This window comes from Crocodylus siamensis, chromosome 8, assembly GCF_052110815.1.
Source record: "Crocodylus siamensis isolate JL-2025a chromosome 8, ASM5211081v1, whole genome shotgun sequence".
Classification (NCBI taxonomy): Eukaryota; Metazoa; Chordata; order Crocodylia; family Crocodylidae; genus Crocodylus; species Crocodylus siamensis.
Window position 1 is genome coordinate 75148239 of NC_143402.1, and position 27905 is coordinate 75176143.

The 27905-nt window shown below is 47.4% G+C and overlaps 1 protein-coding gene across 4 annotated transcripts; it reads left to right on the forward strand.

Annotated features, from left to right (window-relative positions):
- Window positions 1-27465, forward strand: AXIN2 (axin 2). 4 transcript variants are annotated; one of them, XR_016443776.1, is made up of 11 exons: window positions 1-158; window positions 535-1476; window positions 7401-7541; window positions 15057-15159; window positions 17155-17295; window positions 17581-18077; window positions 18330-18512; window positions 18824-19054; window positions 19698-19788; window positions 21177-21344; window positions 25709-25846. XR_016443776.1 is itself a non-coding variant. In XM_090059552.1 (11 exons), the coding sequence occupies exons 2-11, from the start codon at window positions 653-655 to the stop codon at window positions 25833-25835; spliced, it is 2514 nt and encodes an 837-aa protein (XP_089915678.1). In that variant the 5' UTR covers window positions 2-158; window positions 535-652; the 3' UTR covers window positions 25836-27465. The 4 variants fall into 4 exon arrangements, 3 of the variants coding, with proteins under 3 accessions (XP_089915680.1, XP_089915678.1, XP_089915679.1); XM_090059552.1 differs by having other exon boundaries at window positions 2-158; window positions 19690-19788; window positions 25709-27465; XM_090059553.1 differs by having other exon boundaries at window positions 2-158; window positions 18333-18512; window positions 19690-19788; window positions 25709-27465.
- The last annotated feature ends 440 nt before the right edge of the window (window positions 27466-27905 follow it).

The window sequence follows — 27905 nt, forward strand, 5'->3', positions numbered from 1 at the left end:
GGGGCGGGGCGGCTCCGGCTTTGTATTTCTTCGCCCTTCGCGTCCTCCCCGGCGGGGCTGGGGGCAGCGGGAGCGCCCCTGCCCTGCCCTGCCGTGCCCGCCGATGCTGCGCGAGGGCCGGGCGCAGGGGGCTCGGCATCCGCTCCGGCCGCAGCGCGGTGAGTGCCCTGCCCTGCCCTGCCCTGCCCTGCGGCACCAAGTAGCTCGGGACTTTTTCTGCCCCCCCCCCCCCCCCCCCCCGCTCGTCGCCATTGCTGCAGCAGTTTTGCTCCCCCGGGGGCCAGCGCACGTGCGGGGCGGCGATGGGAACCACATGGCTCCTTCCCCGCGAGCCGATGCTGTCCCGGGTGGGGGGTCAGCGCTCCCCCCCCGACGTGGGAAGTGGAGCCGCTGTGCTCCTGCAGATCGCTGCTGCCTCCTGAGCGCGAGCAGCTGAAAAGCCTGTTTACTTTTGGTCTTTGATGTTGGGCGGATCTGGTTTTGATTAGATCAATACTCTTTTCTTTCCTTTCCTCCCCCCCTTTCCCCGGCTAGAGAGGAGGCTCCGAGGATCCCCTGCTGACTCGAGAGCGGCGCTGCAGCCAGCCAGGCGCAGGCTCCCACCCTGGCAGCCAGGCAGACCGTGCGGGAGCCGGAGGAGGACGCCGGAGCCATGAGCAGCGCCGTGCTGCTGACTCACCTCCCGGACCCCAGCCCCAGCTTCAGGGAAGACGCCCCGCGCCCCCCGGTGCCAGGGGAGGAAGGGGAGGCACCATGCCCGCAGCCTGCCTGCGCCTTCGCCATGAAAAGCCAAAGCTTCGAGGCCGTGCCGGTGTCCTCGGCCCCCAGGAGGAACGAGGATGGCTTGGGAGAGCCGGAAGGCAGCGCGTCCCCGGACTCCCCTCTGGCCAGATGGACCAAGTCCCTGCACTCTTTGTTGGGGGATCAAGATGGTGCCTATCTCTTTCGGACCTTCCTGGAACGGGAAAAATGCGTGGATACTTTAGACTTCTGGTTCGCCTGCAATGGCTTCAGGCAGATGGACCTTAAGGATACCAAAACTTTGCGAGTAGCCAAAGCTATATACAAACGGTACATCGAGAACAACAGCATCGTCTCCAAGCAGCTCAAGCCGGCCACGAAAACCTACATACGGGATAGCATCAAGAAGCAGCAGATAGATTCAGTGATGTTTGATCAGGCACAGACTGAGATTCAGACTGTGATGGAGGAAAATGCTTACCAGATGTTTTTAACTTCTGATATATACCTCGAGTACGTAAGGAGTGGGGGAGAGAATCCTGCTTACGTGCACGGCAACGGACTGGGGAGCTTAAAAGTGGTCTGTGGCTACCTCCCGACCTTGAACGAAGAAGAGGAGTGGAGCTGCGCGGACTTTAAAAGCAAAATCTTGCCATCTGTCGTTGGGTTGTCTAGCAAGACTTTGAGGGTTACAGCCAATGTCAGAGCTACGGAAACTGTCGAGAACGGATACAGGTAAGGAAAGTCCCGGGAATCCCACCTTGTTGTAATGCTCTTTAAGCAGCTTGTCAAGTGGGCATGGTCCTCGCCAGTCTTGAGCGCTGGCAACGTCTGGTAGAGACTTGCTTAAAAACGGTCTAGCAATCCTGTTAGTTAAATCTAGCCGTGACATAGATGCTTCTCGGCACCTTCATCGGTCGCGCACTTTTTTGTACGTCAGAAAACTTCACAGCTGCTGTGTCTTTCTGTCATGCATTAATTATTGATTCCACTTGTAAACTGGTTCAGTGCAGTGGAAGAGGGCATCGCAGCGCCAGCAGACAGCGGTTAAGTGTCTGGGTTGCGTGAGGAGTAGGTGTGGGGTCCTGCACCTACTGCAGTAAACTCTGCCACTCGCCCACGTTTTACTTTGTTCTTTAATGTTTGCGTGAGGGAGTCTGTCGTCGCGTTCAACAGAGGGATGGTGCCTGTGTGCGCCTGGAGCCTAGGGTAGTCGCATCTAGTGCTTGAGGGTGAAGCAGGCGTTTCAGGTGCGGAGTAAGAGTAGATCTGGCATCTTTCTGGTGGTCACGTGCTTGAAATTTAAATGTATTGAGATTTGGTTCTGTGTCTTCCGCCAGATCCGGAGCGTGCACTGTGTGCTCTGGGTGAGTGGGGACAGCGCCTGCATGGTGGCATCTCTGTGATACTAAGCCCTTCCTTTTGTTGTCTACCTTGAGGAAAAGGCAGGGTGGGGGGGAGGCTTGTAGTTTCTCATAACATGCCAGTCCTCCATCTCTCTTTTTCAATCCTATTTTTAATGTCTAAACAAAAACCTCTGAAAACGTATTGTCCTGCCCATGAAGGGGGCTGTGGACTAAGGGTCTTGGGTGGGGTGATCTGCTCTCAGCTACGTTCGGTCTGCTAGCGCAGACGCGAGGAGTTTGTTTTTCAATATGGTAAGTGTTTGACATCTGGTTTACAGGAATGTCGAGCTTGTTTCTGTGATTCATGGACATCAAAGCATTTCAGGCTTCTCTTTCAGTTGTGCTCTGCCTCTTAGAGGAGGGTTGTTGTAGTGCATAGCTCTCTCCCTCTCCTACCCACCAGATGGGCTCCAGCCATGAGAGCTTCCAGGGGCTCTGGGACTGGCCCTGTACACCGGGATAAATTAGGAGTAGCTCCCATGCCATGTATGAAGTTCCTTTTGAATCGTACACTGGTTTAATTGACACAAGTTTCTTTTTTCCTCGCCTTGCTTGTACTCGAGACCAACTTTGGGAGTGGAATCGCGAGGTTGTGGCTTGTGCGTATGGAGGTGGCCTCTAGCGCTGTCCCCCTTGGGGGACTTTGCAGGTCCAAGGCCCTAACTGTCAGCCAGAGCGCGGAGGGTTTAGTGCTGCCTTCCTCCTCTCCTACATGAGTGTCACTACTTTAAGAGCTACCGCTCTGCAGAATTGTACTCCTGCTGCTGTCCTGCAACCAGGCAGAGGGTTGCAGGATGTTATTTTTCCAGGTGCTGTAATTCAGTGCCGGAAGGATGGGTTTTAATGCTCCGCTAGTTGAGGCAGCTCATTGCTGTGGGTACTTCACAAGCTTGGCTGTTGCTGGCCCAAGAGAGCTTTTGAAGGAGGATGGCTCCTTGTTTGACTATTGCTGTCTTCTGAGGACAGGGGTTTGGATGGAGGGAAGGTAGATTTGCACCTTATAGGCTAACTCTCTACTTGGGGCATGGTGGCCACCCATATGCTTCTTTTGATTGCTCAAGTATCAGCTCTGTTCCTAGAAGGTAAGCGGTGCCTTGTGCTTTGATCAGTGGCTCTTGCATTTCCAACAGCTTTTGCATCCAGTTATTTTGGTTCCTCGGGAAGTGCGGAGGTGAGGCGGACTGCGGTGCTGTCCAGTCCAAGGAGTGAACCTAAGTTTCTCCTTCTGGCCCAGTATGGCTGAAGTCACTTTTTGTGGGAGGTTGCAGATGCTGAGTGCACGGATGTTGCTGTGCTCACTGAACTTGAGATTAGATCTTCGTGGTGACACAGTCGCCTCTGATTAGTGGCCAAACCACACCTCCATCCTGGTGTGTCACAGAGGAGTCCAACTCAGCATTTGCACCAGACTTGAAATATTTCAGGCACTTTGCAAACCGCTTGCATTTGCCATCATCTCCTTCACAGGTGTTAATGCAGGGGCAATAGTAGTAGGATAAAAATGCAGGTGTTGGGTCTGACAAGGCAGGAATTGGCGGTGGATTGAATTGTTAACTACTGATGTCCATATACAGGCTTCTGTGAAAGAGAGAGAGATCTTGAGCTGTATTTTGGCTCCTTCACACTATTCTTTGTGTTAAATATGTGTTGATGCATGATGATGATGAAGCTGGGCCCCTCAGACTACCGAGTTTGTGTTGGACATGGCCGCATCTAGGCGGGATTCCCTGCATTATGTACGTGTGGTTTCTGAATGGGCCCTGCAGAAGTCCATTTATGTGGAGCAGTGCTTTTGCCTTTATTCAAGTGAACTATGGCTTTATTCTGCCCAAGGTGAATTCATCTGCCTCCCATTAAGTTTTCTCTTCTTAACATCAGTGAGGCTGGTCTTGCTTTAAGTAAGTTGGGGCTAGCAGATGGCCCTCTACCGGCTCAAAGTGCTTCCTGTCCTTTGAAAGAACTGGCTGATGGAGCTCGTTTTGTGTCAAGTTATTGAAACCAAGTTTGGCTTCAATTATCAAAGTAAATGATGCCATTGTAAAGCTATGTTTGAAGCAGTGTTCCACAATTAGGGCATGGAAGCTGTGATTAACATAGTTTTGCTAAAAGGTACTCTTTTCTGTGTGCGTGTATGCACGACACCCTTGATTGCCCAATGATGCTTGTCTCCCAAGAAAATATTTAATGAGATTTCAACTTTTGCCTCCAAAAATAAAGCTTTTAGGTTCCCTCCTGTGTGTGTGTAAGCTTGTTTAAGCTTCCAGAACGGTTCTCAGAAAGAATACCATAGGTTGGCAGTAAAATTTATATATACCACCACCCTGCAAAATGCTCCTAAACTGCACTGTTATAATAGGGGATCCAAGAGAGAGCCCCTGAAATTTTAGTGGCATTGTAATGCCTCTGATATGCCTATTGCCTAACACAGCATAGAGGGAACTGCATGCTGTGTATCAGCACACCAAGATAAGAATAGTCTGAGAAACATCAGGCATTCTCCTTGATGCTCCAGAGCAACTGCTACCTGACAGCTGAAAGCACTTTGCATACGGAGTTGGAAGATTTTTGTGTGCGCGCAGAGTCTGCATCAGGAGACCACCACTTTCCACAGGAATTTAAAATCCTTGCAGGCAACTTGATGCATCTGGGTGCAATTACTATAGTAGTGTGGTCAAATTAAAAAAAAAAAAATATATAGTAATGGTAAGGAAACAGCCCAAATCAGTTTTCTTAAAGTATGTGGGGATCTCTCTACAGAGGTTACAACTTTTTTTTTTTTTTAATGAGATGATTAAAGACAAAGGGGAGGGTTTTGATTTGTTCCCCCCACTTCCCCCCAGTCAACAAGTTTTGACAAAAGAGCTACTAGCACTGTGGTCCAGTACCCGTGCTGGGGAGCAAGGCGAGTTGTGGAGCGTGCCAGGCTTTGTTCAAAGCGTGGTTTTGAAGGTGTCAAGCTTTGTTCAAATGTGGTGGCTTAAAAGCTGAAGCGTTCAAGAGGGGAAGTGGGTGTCTTACAAACCTACTAGGCATCTTGTGAAGAAGTGGTGGTAGCTCTTTGCCTAGTCGCAGCCCAAACTCTCTGAATGATTGATGGCCACGCTAATAGAGTGATTAAGGAGCCACACTGAACACACAAGAAGGGCAAGGTACTTAAGACCCACTTAAAAGCAGGCTGGTTCTTGAAACCAAATACTTTCGAGCAGTCGGCCTCTAACAGGCCTGGGTTTTGTGGGCGCGAGCCATGAAACGTCTTCAAACAGAACGATAAACTGTAAAGCGCTGCAGCCTTTCCACCCTCCCCAAAACGCACCAGTGGCCCATGCAGTGTCCTTGGGACCTTGCAGACTGAACTGCAGTATTTTAAAAGTCCCGTTTTTTTATGGCAGAGCTTTCATCAGCATGTGGAACTAATTTATCTTCTAAGATTTGATTCCTTTCCAGTGGCATTCCTTACTATCTTTTATTATTATTATTTTTTTTTTATTTTAATGTCTTGATCTTCCCATTGAAATGTCTTGGCATGCTCTGGAAAAGAATGTAATCCCAGCTGTGCTTAAATACCTGACTTGGCAGCGAGGCCTCCTGCATTGCTTGCGTCTGAAACGGGGGGCCTAGGACTTCAGTCACTGTTTGCACTAGGCCTCTCATACCAGAGAGGCCCATCTCTTTGAAAACCTTCCCCCCCTCCCCGCGTGCACACCTTTCTTTGCTTAAGCTTTTGCAAAAGTGCATGTTTTCCTCTCGCTGCTGAAACGGAGGAATGCAGCACGACGGGGGAGCAGGGGTAACTTGTTGTTTGCGAGAGAGCTGAGGAAAGAACAGGGAAGAGGTCGAAAGTGGGTAACCAGGGCAAACGAGACAAAGGGGCTGGAGATACTAGCAGGAGGGGAAGTGCTGCTTTCCATTAAGGCAGCTGTGCTGCTCACTTAAATCAAGCTGCGTCTCCTCCAATCCCAGAAGTGCTGGGGTGGGGGCGGGGAGTTTGAAAGCCCATTTAAAAAAAACCCAAAAAAACAACCCCTGAAGAGCGTGCTGTCACATTGCTGAGGCCCCCAGTTCTGGGTAAGTGACCCTAATTAATACAGTCAGCAGACCTTAGCAGATTAGAAGACGCTGCTTTGATATACAAGCTCTGCAGCCCAACCGTACCCTTGCATATAAACAAATGAGCATCTTGAAATGAGCATTTAAAAACCCCTCCGCGCACTTCTCACGCATGCACAGATCTGTGGCCTGAATCTAGACTCTTAAATTTTTGGCATCCATTTGATTGGAGCATTGTCCTGCAGCTGGCGTACGGGTCGGGGGGGGGGCTGTCCTTGCTCTGCAACTCTCTGACCTCAGACCTGCAAACTGTTGTTTTAAGAAATGGCCATGAACTCAATTCTCCATGTCTCCGTTCTTGGCACCATCGCTCGATGCCCTAAAGCTGTGCTACTTCCTCTGTCCTTTAAAGGTGCATGAACTTTGAATGGGCGCTGAGAACCTGCCAATCCTTTAACATTTTGTTCCTTGGTACGTCAAGGCTCCCCCCACCCCCAGCCTCCCCGGGTCACTGAAAAAACTGGACCTCCTTTACTTTCTCTATATGTACAGTGGCACTCGCCTTTTGGTAGAAAGGGTTTGAACAGTGCAGTATAAGTGCCGAATTAATCATTTAGTTTTGTTGTGCGGTCTGATGTCAGCGTTGGCAGTCGGGAAAGAAGAGGCGGTGAATTTTCCAAAAGAACTGAAGATCCACTTTCAGAAATGCCCGAGACATTCAGAAGCCCAAGTCCTACCAGTTTTCCATGGAACTTGATACACAGGGTTCAAGCCTATTCCCACGGCCCGTGGTGCAGAATAAGGGTCTAGGAGCCAAACCTTTAATGGTATTTAAGCCCCTGGAGAAGCTGCTTGGCTGGTATGTCTAGAGCGTGCCTTAGAAATTCCTAAAAATGGCTTGGGGACACATGTGGATGGCTTTGAAAGCTGTCCAGATGCACAGTCACCAGCCTGAGAGAGTGCTGGTGTCTGTGCTGTGCTGTGACTTGGGTCAGGGGAGGACACTTGTGTTGTGGCGGCCCGCACACACCTTGCGGTTTGGGCATAAAGGTGTGGATGGCCAATACTAACGAGGTTCAGGGTGTCTGTGTGTGTGCACACTTCCCAGGGACATTCGCATTAAACTTCTGTGCTTTTTTTTTTTTTTTTTTTTCCCCCCCCCCCACGTGTTGGAATAACTAGAAGCCTGTTTTGCTTGTCCCTTAGGTCCTTCAAGAGGAATGATCCTGTTAACCCATACCATGTGAATTCTGGCTATGTTTTTGCCCCAGCAACTAGCGCAAATGATAGCGAAATATCTAGCGATGCCTTGACTGATGACTCCATGTCAATGACAGACAGCAGCGTGTAAGTACTTCGCCTTCACCAAATCCTTTTTGAAGCGGTACCGTTTGCAGCCACCCCGGGCCAGTGACCCACAGTGACTTGCGCAAATGATGACTCTGCTGGGTTTTGGTTCACTTCAGCTTTTGATTTGACTTGAGGTCTGCTGAACTGGATACCACCAGGCAAGCTGCAAAATAGATTGTGCAATTCAGCAGTATTGCTGGGGGTGCTACTGTTGACTCGGTTGTCTCAGATACTAGATGCAGTAGCAGCGAGGGGTCCCTCTTGCCATTTCGCTCATCTTTGGCTGAGCAGATTTGTTCTCCCAGGTGTGAACTGAAACACTTAACTTGCTCATGCACAAAGCTCTTGATTCAGAGGCGATCTCTTTTATGAGACCAACTAAATTGGTAGCAAAAAAAAATTCTTGCTCATGGTGTGTGCATTTCTGTCTCCTTCAGGCCTGGCCTCCTTTAGTATTTATCAGTCATAAAAGAAAGAGATTACTTCTTATAGGAAGTGCTTTCTAGGATTAAAGTTTGCCAGTAATGCCGCTGATGGGAGGTTGCAAGTACTGGGTGCTCCATGAGCTGGGGCTTGTGGAGAATTGTTTGACTGAAACCTCATGGATTAAAGTCTCAAGTGTTTTAGGAGCGTGGCCCTGTGGCCAAAGACCAAGCTTGGGAAAGGACAGATCTGGGGTCTCTTCTGGCTCTGGCCTAGACTTTCTGTGCAACAAGCTGCTTAACCTTGCTTCCTTGGCTGCCGTACCTCTAAAGGGATAATGATACTTTCTTGCCTCAAGGGGTAAAGCAAGACTTAATTCACTATTAGCTGTAAAGCACTTTTTGATCCTGGGATGGAAGGCAATGTTTAAGTGTAGGGCATACCTTAGAAATGGGAGCAGGCCCTTCAGAAAGGTAATTTATTCAATTAAATGAGGCATTCAAGGCCTTAATCTCCTGAACGCAGCTTTTTAGTGTCTCAGATATGTGCAGTGATTACTACATGTCCTTGCCCAAGATTTGCATCCTGGTGTTTTTCAAGTTGGCAATCTACTGTATGAGGATGCACAATGGGAAACAGGGTTTTTTGGAAAAAAAACAAAAAACACAAACAAAGCAGATGTACATTTAAAAAAAAAAAAAGCATTTTTATTTGTTCATGTGTGTTTTGAACTGATATTGTGGAAAAATAGTTTGTTTGTCCCACTGGATTCCTTGATTGAACAATATTGGCATTAAATGAAAGAGCTGAATCATAGGGTGACTTCTTTATTTCTTCTTTACTGGCTCTAGTTTTATGTGATCATGTGTCAACAGAGCATTCATTGGGTTAGTCATTTCTGGACCAGTGTAGGGTCACTTGGGATTCACAGGGCTAGGATTATACCCTCTCTTCACAGCAATGCCAATTGTGGGCCTTATACAGATGAGAGCACTGAGTGAGAAATAAAGTGCATGGTGGATGAAAGGCTTAACTGAATCGCTTTCAGCCTATTGTTAGTCTAGGGGAGCTTAGAGGGGATAAGAGGGTAGCAGGCCGCTTTGAAATTTACTTGAACAAGTGAATAGGAGCTCCCCATAAAGCAGCGCATGAAAGGAGCCTGGCTGTTTTTTCCTGCCATAACAATAGCCAGTGCAGGCTGTGAGGAGCTTGGGGAAGCTTGGCTGATTAAACTGCTGGGAGCTTCAAGTTTGGGGGGGGATGGAGGGGGCATGTGTGGATTTCAATAGGACGCAAAAGGTTTGCATCTTGAGACACAACCCTAGAAAAGAAATGGTTCCTGCTACGAACTGAGCCAGTCCCCTGAACCTTTGAAAGCGGTGAGATGCAGCTGGTTTATGGGGTGGGGATGGGCCTGAGTGTGCAAGAATTGGTGTGGGGGGGGGGAGGGGACTGGTGGGAGCAACGTGGGGGTGGGAAGGAGGGAAATATCACCGAACCCAGAGACTTGCCAAAGCTGAGGCTTGCAAAACTTCCTTTCCAGAAACGTTGGTGACTGCCAGTGTTGCATTGCAACGCGTGCATGCGATGCTTGGGGTTGACTTCCTTCTGTGCTGTGGATTATGTGGGAGATAGGTTTGCTAGAGCGTCTGAGGAGCTCTGCCCCATGGCCGCTCCCCTGGTCGTGGTGCTCATCTCACTGCGAGCGTGTCCTTCTTTGTAATAAAGAGCACCAGCTTGCTCTGTAGCACCAGTGGAGATGCAAATCCATCCTCCTGGAGTCACTCCCACTTCGTGCTAGTGTGCAGTGAAGAGCAGAAATGATCCCAGTGAACTCACACCACACATAGCAGGGAAGTGAGGTATTAATTAAGAAAAAACCCCAAAACTTTGTTGTATTATGACTGTAGGTAGAGTTGCCAAATGATGCACAAGGTTTTCTTCCCTCTGATGCCAAGGACCAGTTTAGTGTGTGTGTGTGGGGGGGGGGGTAGTAGTCACAAAGCATCATGCAAATTCCTATTTCCATTTCTTGATTGGGGGGGAGGGGAAAGAGGAAAAGGGATTTTTTTTTATTTTATTTGCTTATATCTTATTTATGGATTTACTTTGGACACAGGGGAATGCTGCTGAGAGAACTTCAAATATTACCTTATCTTACAAACCAGGCTTTTGATGTTGGCAAGATCAGAGGCTTGTTTCAGAGCCGTTGCCAAATGAAGATGGGAGTGAATGCATACGCGCATGAGTCTGATATTTCAAAGCAGCAGTAAAACTACATTCAGGTTAGGTCAGGCACATCTGAGTCAAAAGGCTAAGATAATTGGCTCAGCTTAAATGGCAGCTGACTGGAAAGAAGACTTCAAACTAGTGTTTCCCCCAGAAACAGATTGGCTTAGCCCCAGACTGGTTAGCTGAAATGTTTATAATTAAACTCTACTACTTAGTGCCTAAACTCTGTAGCTCTTCAGCCCACAGCTTTTAGTAGCCAAGAAAGTGAGTGCAAATGTTTACTGCGGGAGAAAGGGGAGAAGGTTAGCTTGAAATGACCTATTTGAGGAATGCTGCCTCTAGGTTTTTTTGGTTTTTTTTTTCCCCCCCCCCCATCCCCTTCTTTAATAGTAATCCTGCACTATGTATGGAAACCTCTGGCAAAGCCCAAGCCTTTTCTTTTTTAAAGGCTCTTTCTAGTTGTTAGTGTGACCTACACGCATTTCAGCTTCAGATTTTTTTTTTTTTATTTTTTTATTTTTTTTCCCCCCTAATATCTTTTTACTTATTGTACCCAGGCTGGCTGTAAACTCCAGCTCCAGCTGCCTGCCTCGCCTGTAAGAGGTGATAACCCATTCTTGTCTTCTCCTCAGCCTGGCATTATTCTCCTTCCTCACTTTATGTGGAAGGCCTAGATTTAAAAAGCAGACATCAAACCCACTATAAAATTCTCTTCCCTCTTTAGAAGGACTCTCTCGAGCTACTAAGTGCTCTTCCCATCTCCATGAAACGTCTTTCCTGTGCTTTGTTCCATGTTGTAAAACACTCCTGATGAGACAGGCTTTCAGAAGTGAGCAAGGAGCAGATCCGAGACTCTTCCTGTGTAACGCTGTGGAGCAGAGATGGGGAAACGGGCCCAGTTTTACGCCGACGTCCCCCTTCCCAGTTCCCTTGTCGGCTGGGTGCAGATGGAGGTGCCGGTCGCTGCGAGGAGCAGCTAGCGGTGTGTCAGTCTGCTCTTCTTCGGGCTGATGGCCGCCCGAGTGGGTCTTGACCAGCCAGGGCAACATGCCTGAACAAGTCTTGCTTCTCATTGGCTGAAAGCGGGCCCAACTCGATGTGATGTGAAAGGGGCGGAGTCTAAACTAACCTGATGGGGAAGTCCTCAAGGGAGATGGAAGCTCCGCCCTAAAGCGTGCAAGCCCGTCTTCTTGGAGATGAGACTTTCAGCATGAGCCAAGTGACCCTGGTTCCCCACGGGGAATCCTAGGAGCTACAACTTGCTTTCCGTAGCATCGCCCTATTGTTGGCTCTGGGGGTGGAGCTGGAGTGCAGCCTCATGGAGCTCCCCTGCACGTTTGCTGGGATCCCTTATGCAGGATAGGACCTCTCACTTATTTTTGTCCCTTGCCACAGTGCATAGGACTAGGGTCAGCACCTTCAAGTGTGCGTGGAGGGAGGCGATGTCCCGTATCGTGGCACTGTGCCTCTTCAGGTTGGAGCCTGATCCCCCTGGCACTGAGCTTATCTTCTGCGCTGCCTCGCTCCCTCCCGCTCGGACCTCTTCCGGCTGCCGTTCTGCGCAGGGGACGCCTCCCTTGTGCACGGGCGTTGTAGCCGGTACCTTGATTCTTCTCCCTCGCGTGTGGATTCCTGCACGCTGCCAGAGGTGAACTTCTAGCCAGACGTATGAAAGTGGACACCCCCCGCTGCCTTTTTTTTTTCCTGTCTTTTCAGGAAGAATGCACGAGACACTTTAACTCCTCCTCATTTGAGGTTTTGGTAAACCTCAAAGATGTCTCTCCTGAGATCCCTGGGATGTGCATTTAACTTGGGATTACAGTCTCCCAACTTTCCTCCCCCCCCCCCGACTCAAACCCACATAACTATTTGAGGGAGCTTTAATGCTGGAGGCAATCCAACACATACTTGTTGCCTGTTGCTAAGAGAGGGCAGAGCCTCCATGCCAGCTCGGATATACTGCATTCTTCCTCGCATGTCTACTGACCCTTGTTTCATCACGGACTTTCAGTGTTTAGTGCTTCTGGCAATGAATGCTAACCCTGGCCACAGGAAGGTACAGTGCAGACAGGTGCAGGGCAGCTTTCCCAACACAGCACTCTCTGGTGAAGCTTTATTTGTGAGCTGTAGCTCCCCTGCAGATGGTTAACAGAGGCTGAAATCATTCTCTGGAGCCAGATATTCATTAGGAACTGAAACGAGTACCTGCAACTTGCTTCACCTGTGATCTCTCTTAGATCTGGGCACTTGGTCTCCCTTTGCCCCCCCCCCCAGTAGACCACACATCAGGCATTTCCCCTCTTGCTGTGGCACTGTATTTTACTTCCAATTTTCCAAGTTTTAAATTTTAAATAAATAATAACTTTAAAAAGTTTTTGCCTCTTTTCTTGCTCCTCCACCTTGCTGCAAATTCAGTCGCCTTCAATGGAAAGTTGGAGCTCGGCCACAGTCTCTGCATGTGTCCGGTGATTGTGTTCTTCAAGCTTCGGGTGCCAAACTTGAAGTGCCATAAAGTGGTTTCTTCTCTCAACCAAGAGGATGCAGGGCACTTTTTAAATAAAAATTAATGTATTTCAGGTAGTCTCCAGTCTGGCAGCTAAAGGTTGAGGCTCGTACATGCCCTTCTGCTCATGAAAGAGCCCCTGGGCATTTTAGAAAATGTTGTCCTTGGTCCCCTTGCCACTGTAGCAATAGGAAATGCAAGTCTACCATAAAGGTGATGAATTTGAAAATGATGTGCATGTGTCTGAAGGTGTGAAATGGATTTTGGGGGAGAGATGAGCAAATATGGGGGGGAAGAGAGGTATATAGTAACACTCTAGAATTTAATTTCCCCTCTATTATGAATGTTGCTTCTCAGCTGAACTGCAGGGCCTTCTAGCCAAGGACTTCACTGCACTCTACAACCATTAATACTCTAATAATTTCACCGTGCCCTTTTCAATACAGAGCTGTTGTCCCCATCGGATAAGCGGTGGAGAGATTGGAGCACAGAGAGCAACAGCGTGGACCCATGAACACTGGTGTAATTGGTGTTGCTCTTATATAACTACGGAGATGACATTGGGAGCTGGGAGAAATTAGAGAGTTTTCTCTCTCTTTCTCTCTCTCTCCTCTTGATCACCAAAAATAACCTTGCTTGTCTATTTCCTGAACGTCATAGCAAAAAGAGCATCCAAATCCTGCTACCCAAGATCTCCTGGGGCAGCTGCTCTAGGAGGCAATATTAGTGTCTTACCACTGGGTGGTAGAGGAGTAAGTAGCAGCCTGCTTGCATGGAGCCCTAGCCACGTGGTGTATTCTTGGTGTCATACACACTGGTGTATTCTCACTGCCTGTTTTTACCTAAGGTGCCCCTACACCAGACTAGTATGTTACCCCAATGTGGACGTGCACTCATGCATCCACTCCTGGCATTGGTGGGAAGGTAGTTTACACTGGTATAGATGGCATTGTTTGTCCGGGTCCTGAGGCTACTGAGCAAGTCTGTGGGCAAACCTGGGAACAGAAAGGCATGATGCTCAGCTGCTTTTCTACCACTGGACAAAGCTCTTTAATACTGTAGTGGGTAGATCCGTACCTGGTTGGCTAGCTGACAGCCAGTCCCATTGCTAGAGAAAGATCACTGCTCCTGCTCTCTGGAGGCAGAACCATCCCTAGGGTATGGTGAATCGGGGCAGCTGCCCTGGGCCTTGTGCTTTGGGGGGTCCCACAGAGCCGGATGGAGCGGCCGTGGCCCCTCCTGTGGGACCCGCCTGGAGCTGGCGGCTCAGTCCTGCGCCACAGCAGAAGCACAGAGGACTTCCCCCCCCCCCCTTTGCAGGGGTCCCATGGTCCTGCACAGTGTTAAGGGGCCCTGCACAGGCTGATTTGCCCCGGTTGCACCCCCCACCTGGGGTTGGCTCTGTTTGCAGGCAATTTTACTTCATAGCTCCTTTACGCTTGCCCTGTCCATTTGATGGCTTCACCACAATGGGTTGATGCGGCCAAGTGGAAAAAGTGTCACAACCCTGGAGTCCTGGCACATGTCCTCTTGCTGCACCTTAAAGTGACCTCCCTAAGCTATAGCTGCCAACCTCAAAGACCAAAAAGACAACTTGGATTCCCCTTAGAAAAAGCCCAGCTCTTAGTGACCGAACAAGATCGGTCTCTCCTTACACGTAGAGTGCTGACAACCGATGAAGTGCCTTAGACCTGGAGTCTCGGATCACCAGAGACTTCCTATGCCTGAAGACGGGTGATTGCACCTGAAAGCTTGCTAAGGACTTTTTTCCAACTACTCAGTCTGATAAAAGAGATCACATCTACCCAAAGACCCTTGCCTGCCTATGTCTTTAGACCAACGTGGCTACAACCAAAAACCTTAGACCTGGGAAGATAGAGTTTCTGTGCCAGGGAGCGTGCTAACGTATTCAGTGCATGGAAACCGCCTGTTGTGGAAGCTGCATTTGGAGAGTGGCTGCGTGCTGGCAAAAGCCTGGAGAAGCCAGTTGGACTCTGCAAAGCTGCAGGGGTTCGCCCCTGTGGAGCTGCCTCCAGGACTGGGGCATAGCTCGCTTGGCAGCTCTTGCTTATTAAGACCTGCCTACTATGCATGCGGTGACTGAGAGCCTCCTCGAGTCATTACGTTCATAGGACCAATGGATGTTTCAGCTGCAGTCCTGAGTGCTCAGACCTCAAGCAAATTGGAGAACATGGAGGTGGCCTAACTGGCACCGCGAGATGATTGCATTAAACTATAGTCATATTTGGATTTTAGCTACTGTGTTGGAAAGGAGTTGGCTTTTTACTGCATTATAATTTAAAACAAATCAACCTTGAAATCCTGGTTGACTGTGACTTGTGTTTCATTTGCAGAGATGGAATCCCTCCTTATAGACTTGGGAGCAAGAAGCAGCTCCAGAGGGAGATGCATCGGAGCGTTAAGGCTAATGGTCAAGTTTCTCTACCTCATTTTCCAGTAAGTACAAGTGTTCGCTGCAGAGCCCAGGTCTAACTGCCAGAGAAAAAGCCTTCTAGTGAGCGTAGGCCCTGAAGCACCAGGGTCAGAGGCTGAGAGAGCTTAATCTCACCAGCATGTTGCATCCTCTGTTTCCAAATACCATCCCTGCAAGCTCCATTGGGTCAGAGCTTCTGCTGGAGTTTCAACAAGCCGGGAGACAATCTGGTCTGACCGTCACTGGCTTGAGTTCACAGATTTCATAGACGTTAGGGCTGGAAGGGACCTGGTAAGATCATCGGGTCCAGCCCCTTGCCCCAGGGGCAGGAAGCCAGGAGTTTTTTGGGTCCCGCTGTCAAGCCTATGTCAGATGGTTCCTAGAGCTCTTGTGAAGCATTCTAGGTGGAGTTGGTTTGGTGTTGGTCTGTGGTTGGGCCCTGTGTGTGGCTTTTGCCTCTCGCTGGAGCTTTTGGGCTCATGGTTTGGAGGCGGGCAGGAAGCAGGACTGACCAGCCTGCCCACTGAGAAATGTCTGCAATGCTGCACATGCCTTTTAAAAACTTTCTGTCTTGCTTTTGAGGGAATCCTGTTCATCGAGGTGTATTGCTCTTGGAAATTATTAACTCATTGACTTGCTAATTCAGTGCAGGCTTCAGGAAAGTGCTGCCGGTTCCTGCAGCAAATAAATTGTTTACACAGACAGACACAAACTTAACTTGTCTTGTGATGAATATCCCCAGATTCTTCTTTCTTCTGACTTAAACAGCCAGAAAGCTGAGATGATATTTCTGGTGGTGTGGGAGGGTGCCTGTGTGATGTGTTTTTCTTTCTTTCCTTCTTCTTTTCTTTTCTTTTCTCTTCTTTCTTTTCGTATTTTTTTTCCTCTCCTCCATAAAGAAAGTTCTGTAGCCTGAGCTTGTAAATTAGATTATTTTGTCCCAGGGCGTGCAAATCGACTTTCTCTGTAAGGCAGTGCTTTGATCAGGGACTGAATAGAGCCAGCTTGTGTAAGAGTGACAATTTCCAGCAGAGTGGCCTTTTTCTAGCCTCACATCATTTCTGGAGCTAAGTGGTTGCCAGAGAGAGGCCCCACCTCATCTGGTGGGTAGTATGTGAAAGAGTTGGCAGTTCAGCTTTCAGCTTTAAAAAAAAAAAGTGGGGGGGAGAAAGTTGGGGTGAGGGAGAAGTGGGGTGTTTGTGGGGGAGAGGACAGGGAGGAGGGGAGGGTACTGGTGGGTGGGTTTTTTCCCCTCTTCCATGTTTGCTGCTTTTGGCAGAAATTCTCGTTTGCCTTTTTATATTCTGCACTTGATTTGGAGATGTTCCCTTTTTCCCTTGATAGATCTGCTTGAGGCAGCCAAGCTCAGCAGTGTACCACTACTAGCCTGCAGCAGCTTTCTTCATTTTCTGTACAAAGAGATGGGGGGGAAAAAAAGAGAGAGATCTAGGACACTGTTGAGACAACACTACCTCAAAGGTGCCCAGTGTGTAGCCAGGAAATAAATTACCAGCACTTCTCTGATCTGCAACCGTTTGACTTCTTCTTCTTTTTTTTCTTTTTTTTTTCCCTTTTTCTCCCCCATCTTATTTTTTTTAATTTCCAACTCCTTTCTGTTTATGCTCACTTTATTCCTTGAGTTAAAGTCTCTCCCTCCCACCTCAGAGTTTTTTTTTTTTTTTTTATTTGATGTTTGACAACAGTCTTTGAAGATTTTCTACTTCAGAGTAGCTACTGATGGGCTGGTTGTACTACAGAGAGAACAAGCGGGGTTCCTCGGAGTGCGACCAACTGCTCCTGCCGAAGGCAAACGCTAGTGGGAAGGATGTCACTCCATGAGGCCACAGCACTAGCTCATAAAAATCCAGAGCAGACCATGCCTAGTTGCGGTCGTCTTTTCATCCAAACATGGAGACACAACAAGCATAGCGGGGCCAGAAATGCTGCTCCGGCTAAGCTTCTGCAGCTTGCACTGCCTGCTAAATATGGCTTATCCCTTTTGTCCCCGCTCTGTGTAGAGAACCCACCGTCTTCCTAAGGAAATGACCCCTGTCGAACCAGCTACCTTCGCTGCTGAACTCATCTCCCGGTTGGAAAAGCTAAAGCAAGAGCAAGAAACCATGGATAGTCTGGAGGAGAGGCTACAGCAAATCAAAGAGGTAGGAGGATTAACCCCCTGGCTGCTGGGGCAGTGCTTGCAGCATGCTGTTCAGCGTCTGTCTGGGAGGTGGAAGGGGGGCTGCAGAAGTGGCAGGGTTTGTCTGCATGTCACGTAGGGGGGAGAGCGCTCCTGTTTCTCTTTCCGAGCTGTGTGTCCCGGGTTCGAGGATCTGCCCCGTAGCAATGCAGGCTGCTCCCTGCCAGCTCGGTGGAAGGAGCCCCAGCTCGAGTGCAGGTGTCACCTCGTGCTTTTCTTTATTTCTTATTAATGTTACCCCTGCAAGGATGAAGAGAAGGAGGGAACAGAGCTCCCTGTCAACACGCAGACCAATCGGGAGGCAGCAAGCACCCAGCATCAGCAGCACCCGCTCGCTCTCCTACCATCCGGCAGCTACGAGGAAGACCCGCAGGCGATCCTAGATGACCATCTGTCGCGAGTGCTGAAGACCCCTGGCTGCCAGTCGCCTGGCATGGGGCGGCACACCCCTCGCTCCCGCTCCCCAGACCGCCTCCCGGGCAGCAAGCAACAGCAGGGCGCGGCCTTGCCAGCTGCTTGCACCCTCATCAGCAAAGGATTTATCACCAAGCAGACCACGAAGCATGTCCACCACCACTACATCCACCACCACACCATCCCCAAGACGAAAGAGCAGATTGAAGCCGAGGCGGCGCAGCGCGTCCAGTGCTTCTGTGCTGGGGGCAGTGACTACTACTGCTACTCCAAATGCAAGAGCCACTTGAAAGGCACGGACCTACCTCTGGCTCAGCTGGATCAGTTTGGGTAAGTTGCGAGCATTTCTTAATAGGATGTGAGCTGGAAGTTTTAATGATTTCTTGGGGAAAGGAAGGTGGAATTGATTAGAAAACCAGATGGAGTCACTTCGTGAAAGCAGGGCGGCCGGGTGGTGGGTCGGATGTGTGTGCTGGGGGGCGGGGGGAGGTTCCTGACAAAAGTGCGGCAGTCGCACGACGCAGGATATTCACCGTGTTTGGGGGGGACGGGGAATCCTGTTCCCTTCTCTCTCCTCCTCAGCAGGGCGGGCACGCTGACGAAGAGGAACGGCAAGATAATGGACGGTGTAGCCCTGCCAGCTGGGGAAGGAGGGCTCCCCGTAACGCCGGGGCTCCAGTTACCTGGAGGCGACGCGGACCGGTCGCAGAATGTCTGGCAATGGATGTTGGAGAGCGAGAGACAAAATAAGCACAAGCCCCATAGGTAAATATACAGCTGTCTACAGCAGTATTGCTCCCGGTAAATATATTACATGGGCTGTCTATTTTTACAATCACTAAAAACAAATGAGACTCTTTGCTCCTCTGGTTTAATATAAAAGCCGTACCGCAGAACCAGAAAAACCACAAAAATGTCATGTTTTTGGCAATAAACCTCCTTTCATGTTATGACAGACTTTGGAGAGGGAAGCGAGCAGAATGGGAGCTGCTATTTAAGTCATATTTTCCAGCTTTTATAACCCGGCTCCTTCCCTTATTCTCTTCTCCCCCCACCACCCCGCGCCCCTTCCCCAGCACACAAAGCACAAAGAAGGCCTACAATTCGGAGTTCGTCAGGGGAGCTCCCGGCGAGCGCCCAGGCCGCCACCACCTGTGGGGCAACAACAGCCACCCGCGCGGGGCGCAGCCCGCCCACCCGTTCATCCAGGATCCTGCCATGCCCCCTCTGACCCCACCCAACACCCTTGCACAGCTGGAGGAAGCGTGTCGCAGGCTCGCGGAGGTGTCCAAGCCCCAGAAACAACGGTGGGTAGCTACAAAGGGGGATGACGTGGGGTAGCTAGAGTTCAAGCCCACGGGCCTCGTTTGATGAGCTCTTTGCAATAGGCAGGTGCCCCCTGCCGGGGACGGGCTTGAGTCATCAATATGGCTTTCTGCAAGCGAGTAATGTGGGAAGCTGCCTTGCAGGCTCCTGGCTTTCCCTTCCCAGCTGTCAGATGTGCTGTTAGCTCTCCCCCAGCCCGCTGGCTGTCAGGCAGGCGGCCGAAGCGAGGTAACAGGAGACGGTCACATAGCATGCGCAGAGCCTCACTTTCCAGCGTGGGGTTTGCAGTGGGAGGAAGGGGCGGCACCCCAGACTTGAGACCCACAGGTGAGCCAGGGGCCTAATGCATTTGGCTTATGGGATGTGATTTGCCTATTTAGCTAACGTACCAAGTGGTGAATTGGGCTGGTTATCATTCATTGGGGTAGGGAGGATAAATTAGCCCAGAGCATCTTAATTCTTCCTTTGATTGTTTACAGCATGTGAGGATTGATGCAAAGAGAGAACTTGAACTTAACGGCCCACAGGAGACTTCAATTAAGAAAATATATTTTCACTTAATAGGTTTTTTATTCTTTCCCCTTCCTCTCCCCCCCCCACCCACACCCAACTTCAGATGCTCAGCCTCAAATCAACAGAGGGGGGATCGAAATCACTCAGCTGCCATCCAGGGAGGAAATGCTCCCTTTTGCAATGCAAGTCTAACTACAGAAGAGTGAGTATGCCTGTGCAATAAAGACGGTATAGAAACACATATCTAATTGCACTTTCATTATATACATAAAATTAGACTTTCATTAAATGGATGGTGCTTTGAAAATATAGGAAATGTTTGATATTTGAAGTTTGGTCTTTCAAACCTACTTTTTAAACAGAGAACAAAACATTTTTAAATCTTGTCTCTGGTTCTTTTTAACTTGCATTCTTGTAAAGTGGACAAAGATTGGATTAGTCTAATTACAGGATGGTTCTTTTAACAAGAAATCTGCTACAGAGAGGTCTAAAATGGCCTAAATAATTAAAGTTCTCTTTCTTACCCTCTTCATCTTAAGCAATGAGTAATGTTTGAAGTCCAGACTAAGCCACCTGACTAGAGCCTTTCATTTTTAATTGGTTGACCTTAAGTCCACCAGCTGTCTTTGCTAGGAGCTTTTTTTTTTCTGAAGCCACTCTACAAAGACTTAGAACAAATTAGGAAGACTAAATTACTGTGGACTAACACTTTGTGACCTTTTGACACACCAAGTATACATTGCCTCAGAAGTAGTTCTAGATTTAGTTAGGTGGTATTCACTACACTGTTGCCATTTTGTTACATGGTATTTTTTTAATTACTATTATTCTCTAAAAAGCATCATTTGAAATAAGGAACAAGTTCAAGTCTATTTTTGCCCAGTTATTAAGGGGTTACCTGTGCACCTGGGGGCAAATCATCCTGTTGCAGTGTTTGCAAACAAGCAAGCTTTAAAATGCCAGTAACAACTAGCAATATCTGCCAAGGAGCTAAATTCCTTGCCCCGCAGTTTGCATTAGTGCACATAATGCAAGTTGTCCGTGACCTTCCAGAAGCCGACTAACAATAGTTAGTGTGGTTCAAGGCTTAGGCCCCTACCATAATGGTTGGAGCACCATATACTGAGGTTTTGAATCCCAGCTTTACCACTGACTTCAACCTTAGACATCCTGTTGAGACTCAAACTTCTGTCCCTCAGTTTCCCTAGCCACAAAATGGGAACAATTCCTAAGGTTCAGTTCACTCACTTTTCTCAGACGTTTTGCAACGGTGTACCTAAGGACCCTAGTGGTGCACCGGGACCCCACTGTGTTTGGGGGTTTGTACAGCACCAAGCAAAGTGCAAAGTATTCTTCAAGCCCAGCCCCTGGCTGGGATGATGTAGTTGGGGCTGGTCCTGCTTTGAGCAGGGGGTTGGACTAGATGTGACCCCCTGAGGTCCCTTCAGCCGTCATTTTCTGTGATTCTCTGACTTTTGTTGCGCCCAGTACAGCTGACCAATGCTGTATGTCATTGAACGTATGTGGTTGGATTGCAACAAAATCTGTTTCTTAATGAGAACCATGCTCTATATTTTTGTTTCATTTCAGTCACAAAGAGCCAAAGAAACTCCCAGTCGCTCACACCTCCCAGTCTAGCGAGTTGGTTGTCACATATTTTTTCTGTGGAGAAGAAATTCCCTACAGGAGGATGTTAAAGGCCCAGAGCCTGACACTTGGGCACTTTAAAGAGCAGCTGAGCAAAAAGGGAAATTATAGGTAAGAATCGTGTGGTTTGTTCCTCCTCCTCCTCCTCCTCCTCCTTTGGTCTGCTGGGACCATGAGCCAAAATAATCAACAAATATATTTCTGCAAACCCGCCCACAAGGAAAAACTTACGGCACCTTTTGGAGGTTGGCTGTGCTGTCTTGCTGAGCAATGTGGGTCTCGCCACCACCAAACCACGGGGGGCTTAGTGAGGCTCCTTCACGGCTCAGGTATGATAGCCATCAGACTAGGGGGTGACTTTGTCTGTCAACTTGAGCGAGTATAGTCAACTTGGCTCATGTCCTATAGCCAAAAATAATGCTGACAGGCCGCCCATGGACAGCTTTTGCCAGAATAGCAGAGTATTGGGCAGAAGAGGACTGTCCTTATGGGGCAAGTGCTAAAAGGGGAACTCGGAGGTGAGTTCAGTTCCCAGCTCTGTCACCGAGTCCCTTCTGGATCTTAACTGGGTCACTTAATTTCTCTGAGCCTCAGCTCCCCTACCTGTAAAGTCGGGGTAATGATGCTTTTTGGCCTAACAGGGGCATTAATCTGTGAAGCGTTTGAGTGCAGCACTAATGGAGGCCATAAGTGATCAAGGTAGGTGCAGTGTTAGGTGGGCACAGATGGAGATGACACTTGCAGGACTTTTTTTGGTGTGGTTGATTTGCTGCAGATACCCGTGGGTCCTTTAAACACGTGCATATTCTCGCGAACACCCCAGTCTCCAGGGCCAATTCCAAGGAGTTGCACTGAGATCCCTTTTAGAAATGACAACAAAAACCTGGCAGCTTCCCATCTGGGTAGAAGGAGTTTGCAAAGGCCAAGTCTGTGTGTCTGGTTTCTGTGGGATATGTCATTTCTATAGTTTGCCGCCACCTCGTCACAACTCCGATGGCGGAGGCTTTTTTTCCCTTGGTTATTTTTACAGTACTGGCTAAATGGCTCTGATCAGTAATGAAATGTTCAGGTCATAAAGGTTGTCTAGGCTGTTTCCTTTCTTCAGCTTTAAGTGTTAAAGAGCCAGGTGTAAATATTTTACATTCGTGCTGAATTCACCGGTCCACCGAGGTGCCAGAGGACGTGCCGTAGTATCGGAAGTCCCTGGGTGAGACCCAGAACGGGCACTGCGCTGGCAGTAGCACAGCCCTCCCAGGTTGCCCTACCAGGGAACCTGCACTAGTTTTGAAAGACCCACCTGCACAGGTGAGACTAGCCCCCTTGTGAGCTTTTGGGACCTGGCTGCCGTTGTTTTTGGCAATCCCTCTCGGTTGAGGACCATCACTCCTGCGAGGCTGTGCTGAGCTGGTGGCCTTCTCGTTGCCTGAGATGCGCCATGTCCCTCCTAAATTCTCTCTCGCAGGCCGCTCGGCTGTCATCAGATGGCAACAATTTCCAGTGATAACCAACTTGGGCTGGATGTGAACCAGTGGCTGGGAGGTGAAAAGGGTGGCCTCATTCAGCCTCTAGAACAGCCTGTTTTTTGTTTCCTACCAATTCTGTCTTGTGATGCTCGGGTGCTTGAATATGATATTAAAACCTCTGTGGCCTTTAAGCCCCTCCAGGTGCAATTATTTGTGCCTTGTCAGACTGTAATTACTCTAGAAAATGTTTTAAAGTGACTGACAAGGATGAAACAATGTTTTGCTTAGATCTCTCCCCTTTACACCTGGGTAAAGACAATGCAGAAATTTATAAAAGGAACTTGGGTACGTGCCCAGTATTTTATCTTGCACAGACACAAGGTGAAACTAATTACACAAATGTGTGTACCTCCAGGGAATCATTTTGATCTAAGCTTTGACTTTTGGCTGGACTTTGAGTGAAACGGCGGGTGACCTTCAGGGAAGAAGGCCGTACTGCCCAGAGTAGTGTGTGTATGAGAGGGAGCACTAACTAGCTGCCTTGGTCACATCTGGCATTGATTTCTTTTTAAGGCACACTTAATAAGCATGTCTTTGAAGCCTTTGCCTTTCATTTAATGCACAAAGACATGCATAAATGGTCGACTCTCAAAATTCTTTATTGATTGAATCAGTTTGCAACATGGGTACCTAAGGCTCTGTTCCTGCTCCTTTTCAGTGCCAAAGTCGTGTGTCCAGCAGGGTATATGCTGAGTGTGTGGTGTTTCTTTCTTTAAAAAAAGGTGTGGGGGGTATTAAGCAGTGATTTAATACCGATAGTGATGTGTGTGTACACACACACACACATGTGTACACACACACACACACGGGTGGTGTCAAGTACTCTTAACATGGCAGGAGTTCAAAACAGAGCTGTAGCACCAGGCCTGCTAGACTCTATTGGTGCCAGATGTCAAAAAAAATGAGAGAAAAAAAAAAAAAGCAAAGCTTGCCACATAAAACATGTTTCAATGGAAAGCCCATTTCTGTGAGCAAGTAAGTGCAGAGCGACTTGTTTGAAGATGATGTGGGGGAGGATATTGCTTTGCTTTTCTTTTTCTTACTTTTTTTTTTCCCCTTTCCTTTCTCTGTGAAATAAGGTTGTAATTATGTAAAAGGTCATAGCGTGTTTTCTCAAATAAAAATTTTGTAAACACCACCAGAGTTTCGGCTTGTGGAGGAAGTTCTTGGGAAGGCTGGCTGTTATCTGCAGGAGGGGCAGGCAAGGGGAAAGTCTTTGTAACTCATTCAAGCTTTTTTGCATTTTGGTTTTGTTTTGAGCCTACTGGCTTGGGGAATTATAGTCCTGACCTGCACCATTAAAGTCAGTGGGAACTTTGCCACCGACTTCAATAAGCATAGGCTCAAGGTCTATATGAAGAACTTAAATAAGCTGTTTCATTGCTGAACCACTAAAGAGACAATTCTGTGCATCAATTCAACTGGGAATGGCTTAAAAAAAAAAGTAATATGTTAAACGTATCTTGACTAAATATAGCTTTTCAACTCTCCCTTTGTAGCTAAAGGACCTGCTCCCCCTACCTACCAAAGACTTTTGCTTTCCCTTTAAAAAAATTATATCCTATTATTACTGGTTATTCCATTTTGAAGTATTTTATAGCAAAATTGTTCCTCTTAGGGGACTTTCAAAAACCACTACCTACTACCTAAGACTGTTAATTATTATAAGTGAAAAAATCTTAAGCTGAGGGCTTTGTCCTCCCCCTCCTGCAAAAGTTGTGTGACCTTTTCTTGCTCCTAGCAAACACCTCTCCATCTTCTGCTGTCTGAAAGTGACAGTGCAGAGGTGAAGTTTCTGATCTCTCTGATGAAGATTTTCTCTTGCTGGTGATCAGATGGGAAAGTGCTTTTCAAAGCAGGCGAGAGCAGGGCAGATCGAAGGTGTGTGGCAGCAGACGGGTAGGCTCCTTAAATGCTAACCTTCTGAATGGAAGCCCTTCATTTGTGCATATGCAATTAAGCAGCCTTAGAAGGAAGAATGCTAGAAAAGGGATAAAAGGAACCTTTAATCAAGAAGCTGAACGGTCTAATTCAGGATAATAGAGGGGTCCTTACTGTTTGACACAGGAGGGGTGGGGGCACTTTTTGTCCGTGTGAGCGCTGGCTTCATGATCTAACGACCCAGAGCAAAAGAGAAGGAATGCAGGACACTACTACTTGACCTTCCAGTGTCAAATATTGCAAGCCAGACCAAGATTGCTCTTTGCATGTGACCATTAGGAAGCAGCTGAGAACAAACACAGCAGCTTCTCTAACGTAAGAGCGGAGGCTCAATTTGTGTGCCTGTGTATAAACGCAAGGCCCTGAGCTTTATCATGGGGCCAATGCCACACAGTTAGTCTTTCCTTTGCAGAAAGCACGTTGCAGATTTTGAGCTGAGGCTAACTTCTATTTCTAAAAAGGTCCTTTAATAAAATTTTATAATTGCAGTGTTGTGCTCCAGAATTTGAAGGAAGAAACGCATGAAAGCAACAAGGAAAAAACTCAAAGAATGTTTTTGTTTGAATTTTATTTCTTTAAATAAAATGCTTGGCCAGGAATTGCTACACTCTTTAATTTTCCTTCTTGCTGAAAATATCTGCTGCCAACATATATAAGGCACCATCCCGGAGGCGTCTTTTATTTATTAAGTAGTGTATTCTTTTCCTTTGCCCTTGTTCCTCAAACGCTTATGTTTTAGCTGTGTTTGGCTGACTGCAATTGCATCTATCTTGAATCAAGTAGACTTGGCATATAATCCAAACTCAACATTTCTGACTCATGGAGGCTTTCCATATTACAGGATCTGTCTTGCCTCTGTAATCCTAGTAACCCCATTAAAGCCAGTGGAGAGTCTCATTTGAGAGGAAAAATTGGGCTCTTTGCAGGAAAATAATGCATGTGATCTTAAATAATTGCAAGGTATCCTTTGTCTTCATTTTGTTTAACCCTACTGTATTTTTCCCACTCCAGGTATTACTTTAAAAAAGCAAGTGATGAATTTGACTGTGGTGCAGTTTTTGAAGAAATTTGGGAAGATGACACGGTTCTGCCCATGTACGAAGGAAGGATTCTTGGAAAAGTAGAGAGGATTGATTGATGGCATTGGTGTTCCTTTTAGAAATCCTAAGCTAGAGATGTCTCTGGACACACAGTAGTGACAAGGGGGAAAAACAACTCTGAAGGAAAGTTTTGAACCAATGAAGAAAAAAAAAGCGAGGTCTATGAAGACTTTGCTGAATTAGCCTTAGAGGAAAAAATGGCATTTATTATTCATGAGTTGGGTACCGAGATGATAAAAACCCTGAACTATTTATTAAAAACATGACCACTGTTGGCTATTGGAGATGCAGACCATGTTTGAGAGACTTCCATACATAATATATGACTTCCTGGGGATCTGAAATCTATGGACTAAGAGAAACTGTGTATAGCTTACCTTAACAGTAATCCTTATTGATATTTATTGAACAGTCTGATTTTTCCCTTAAGTCCAGTTTATGGATATGCTGCTTTAACAATGGAGAAGAGAGGGGATATGGGAGGAGGGTATATATTTTTTGTGTGTTGTTCCCACTATCTAAAAGTTCAGCTCCAAGTTCATTAATAATTTCTTTCCTTTTACAAAGAAAGGAAACATGTTGTGCCCGGCACTTCTCCAAGTGAAGATAAAAGCTCTAAAGAAAAGTTGGTGCGGGGGGAACCTTGACTGAAAAAAGAAAAGCAAAGAAAATAACCCTACCATTCACTTGTCTAGAGATGGGTGCATTTTAATCTATGCTGCTCTGATTCAAAATAAAGGTCTTAAGCATTCTACATGTTCAATGCAACACGGCAATGGCGATTGGTTTTTGTCTAGGGGTTTCTGTGGCGTGAGGCTTTCTATTGTTGCTTTCATTGTGTGGGACTCCAAGTTGTGTCCGGGGTCTGTCTATGCCAAGGCAGCCTATAGCAAATGCAGATCTAGGAAGAGAGCTGAACAAGCAGCTAGCCAGTTCTCATTTCCATGTTAACACGCCAAAAGGACGCATTGCAAAACCAGATTATAATCCAGATGTGTATTCTACATTGGCTAGGAAAAATAGCTATCTTTCTACTTCAGCGTTAGCACATCTTGTATTTAAGACCACATGCAAATGCAGTGGGGTGGGTTTTCAGACATGTATCTTCTCTACATAGCACCCATTTGAGCCAATGGGAGTTGTGCTAAGGCTCTATGCTACACTTTGAATAGCTTCCTCTTCCTCTGTGCGTGAGTGTGTGTGCGTGTGTACACTGTTGGGACAAACCAACCCTTTTCCAAGGAAGACCTTCCATTTCTACATTTGGGTTTTATGTTGATTAAGTTAATCTGTGCATTGTTTGCCATTGCTACTTTGTATAAGTCTGTATATATTGTAGAAAGTGTATGGTGAAAATATTAATACACTATCTCTAGTGTTTTTAAAATTTAATCAGTACAGTACCTGTGCCTGCATGGTTTTACTATGCCATGTTTTGCCCTATATTCAGGGTTCAAGCTTTCCCTTGTTTGTTTAAGGGGTTTATGTACAAATATATTTTATGCCTTTTATTACAAGTCCTGTACTCATGACTTTTGCCATGGCATTTTGTTCTACTTATACTGTAAATTATGCATTATAAAGAGTTTCATTTAAAGAAAATTACTTGGTACAATAATTATTGTAATTAAGAGATGTAGCCTTTATTAAAATTTTATATTTTTCAAATTAATATTGTCTGAGTTTTGGTATGTAGAGGTGGGTATTTTTTTTCTATTGCACTCATTCACAGAGCAACAATCAAGATCTCATCCCTGCGGTATCCAAACCAAGAAGGTCTTGCCACCAGCAGACAAGAGCAAGGATAGAGCTGCAGTGCAAGGTAGTGCACAGATAGCCAGGCAGGCGGTGAACAAACCAGCCCAGGTACCCGAAGCCTTCAAATCTACCCTGGGTGCATCTCTGTGCTGCACTGTAGCGCGTGCGCCTGCAGCATAGTGGAGCAGTGGCTTTGAAAATTTCAGTCCTGCATTACGCTTGCTGTGCCTTGTCTCTAAAACACGGGTCATAAATAGAGGCCCTACGTTCAAAAGAGCGCAGTCGTTTAGGCTGCTAAGTCATGGAAAGTCGATGAAACTGAAATGCCCAAGTCACTTCTTCAAAAGCAC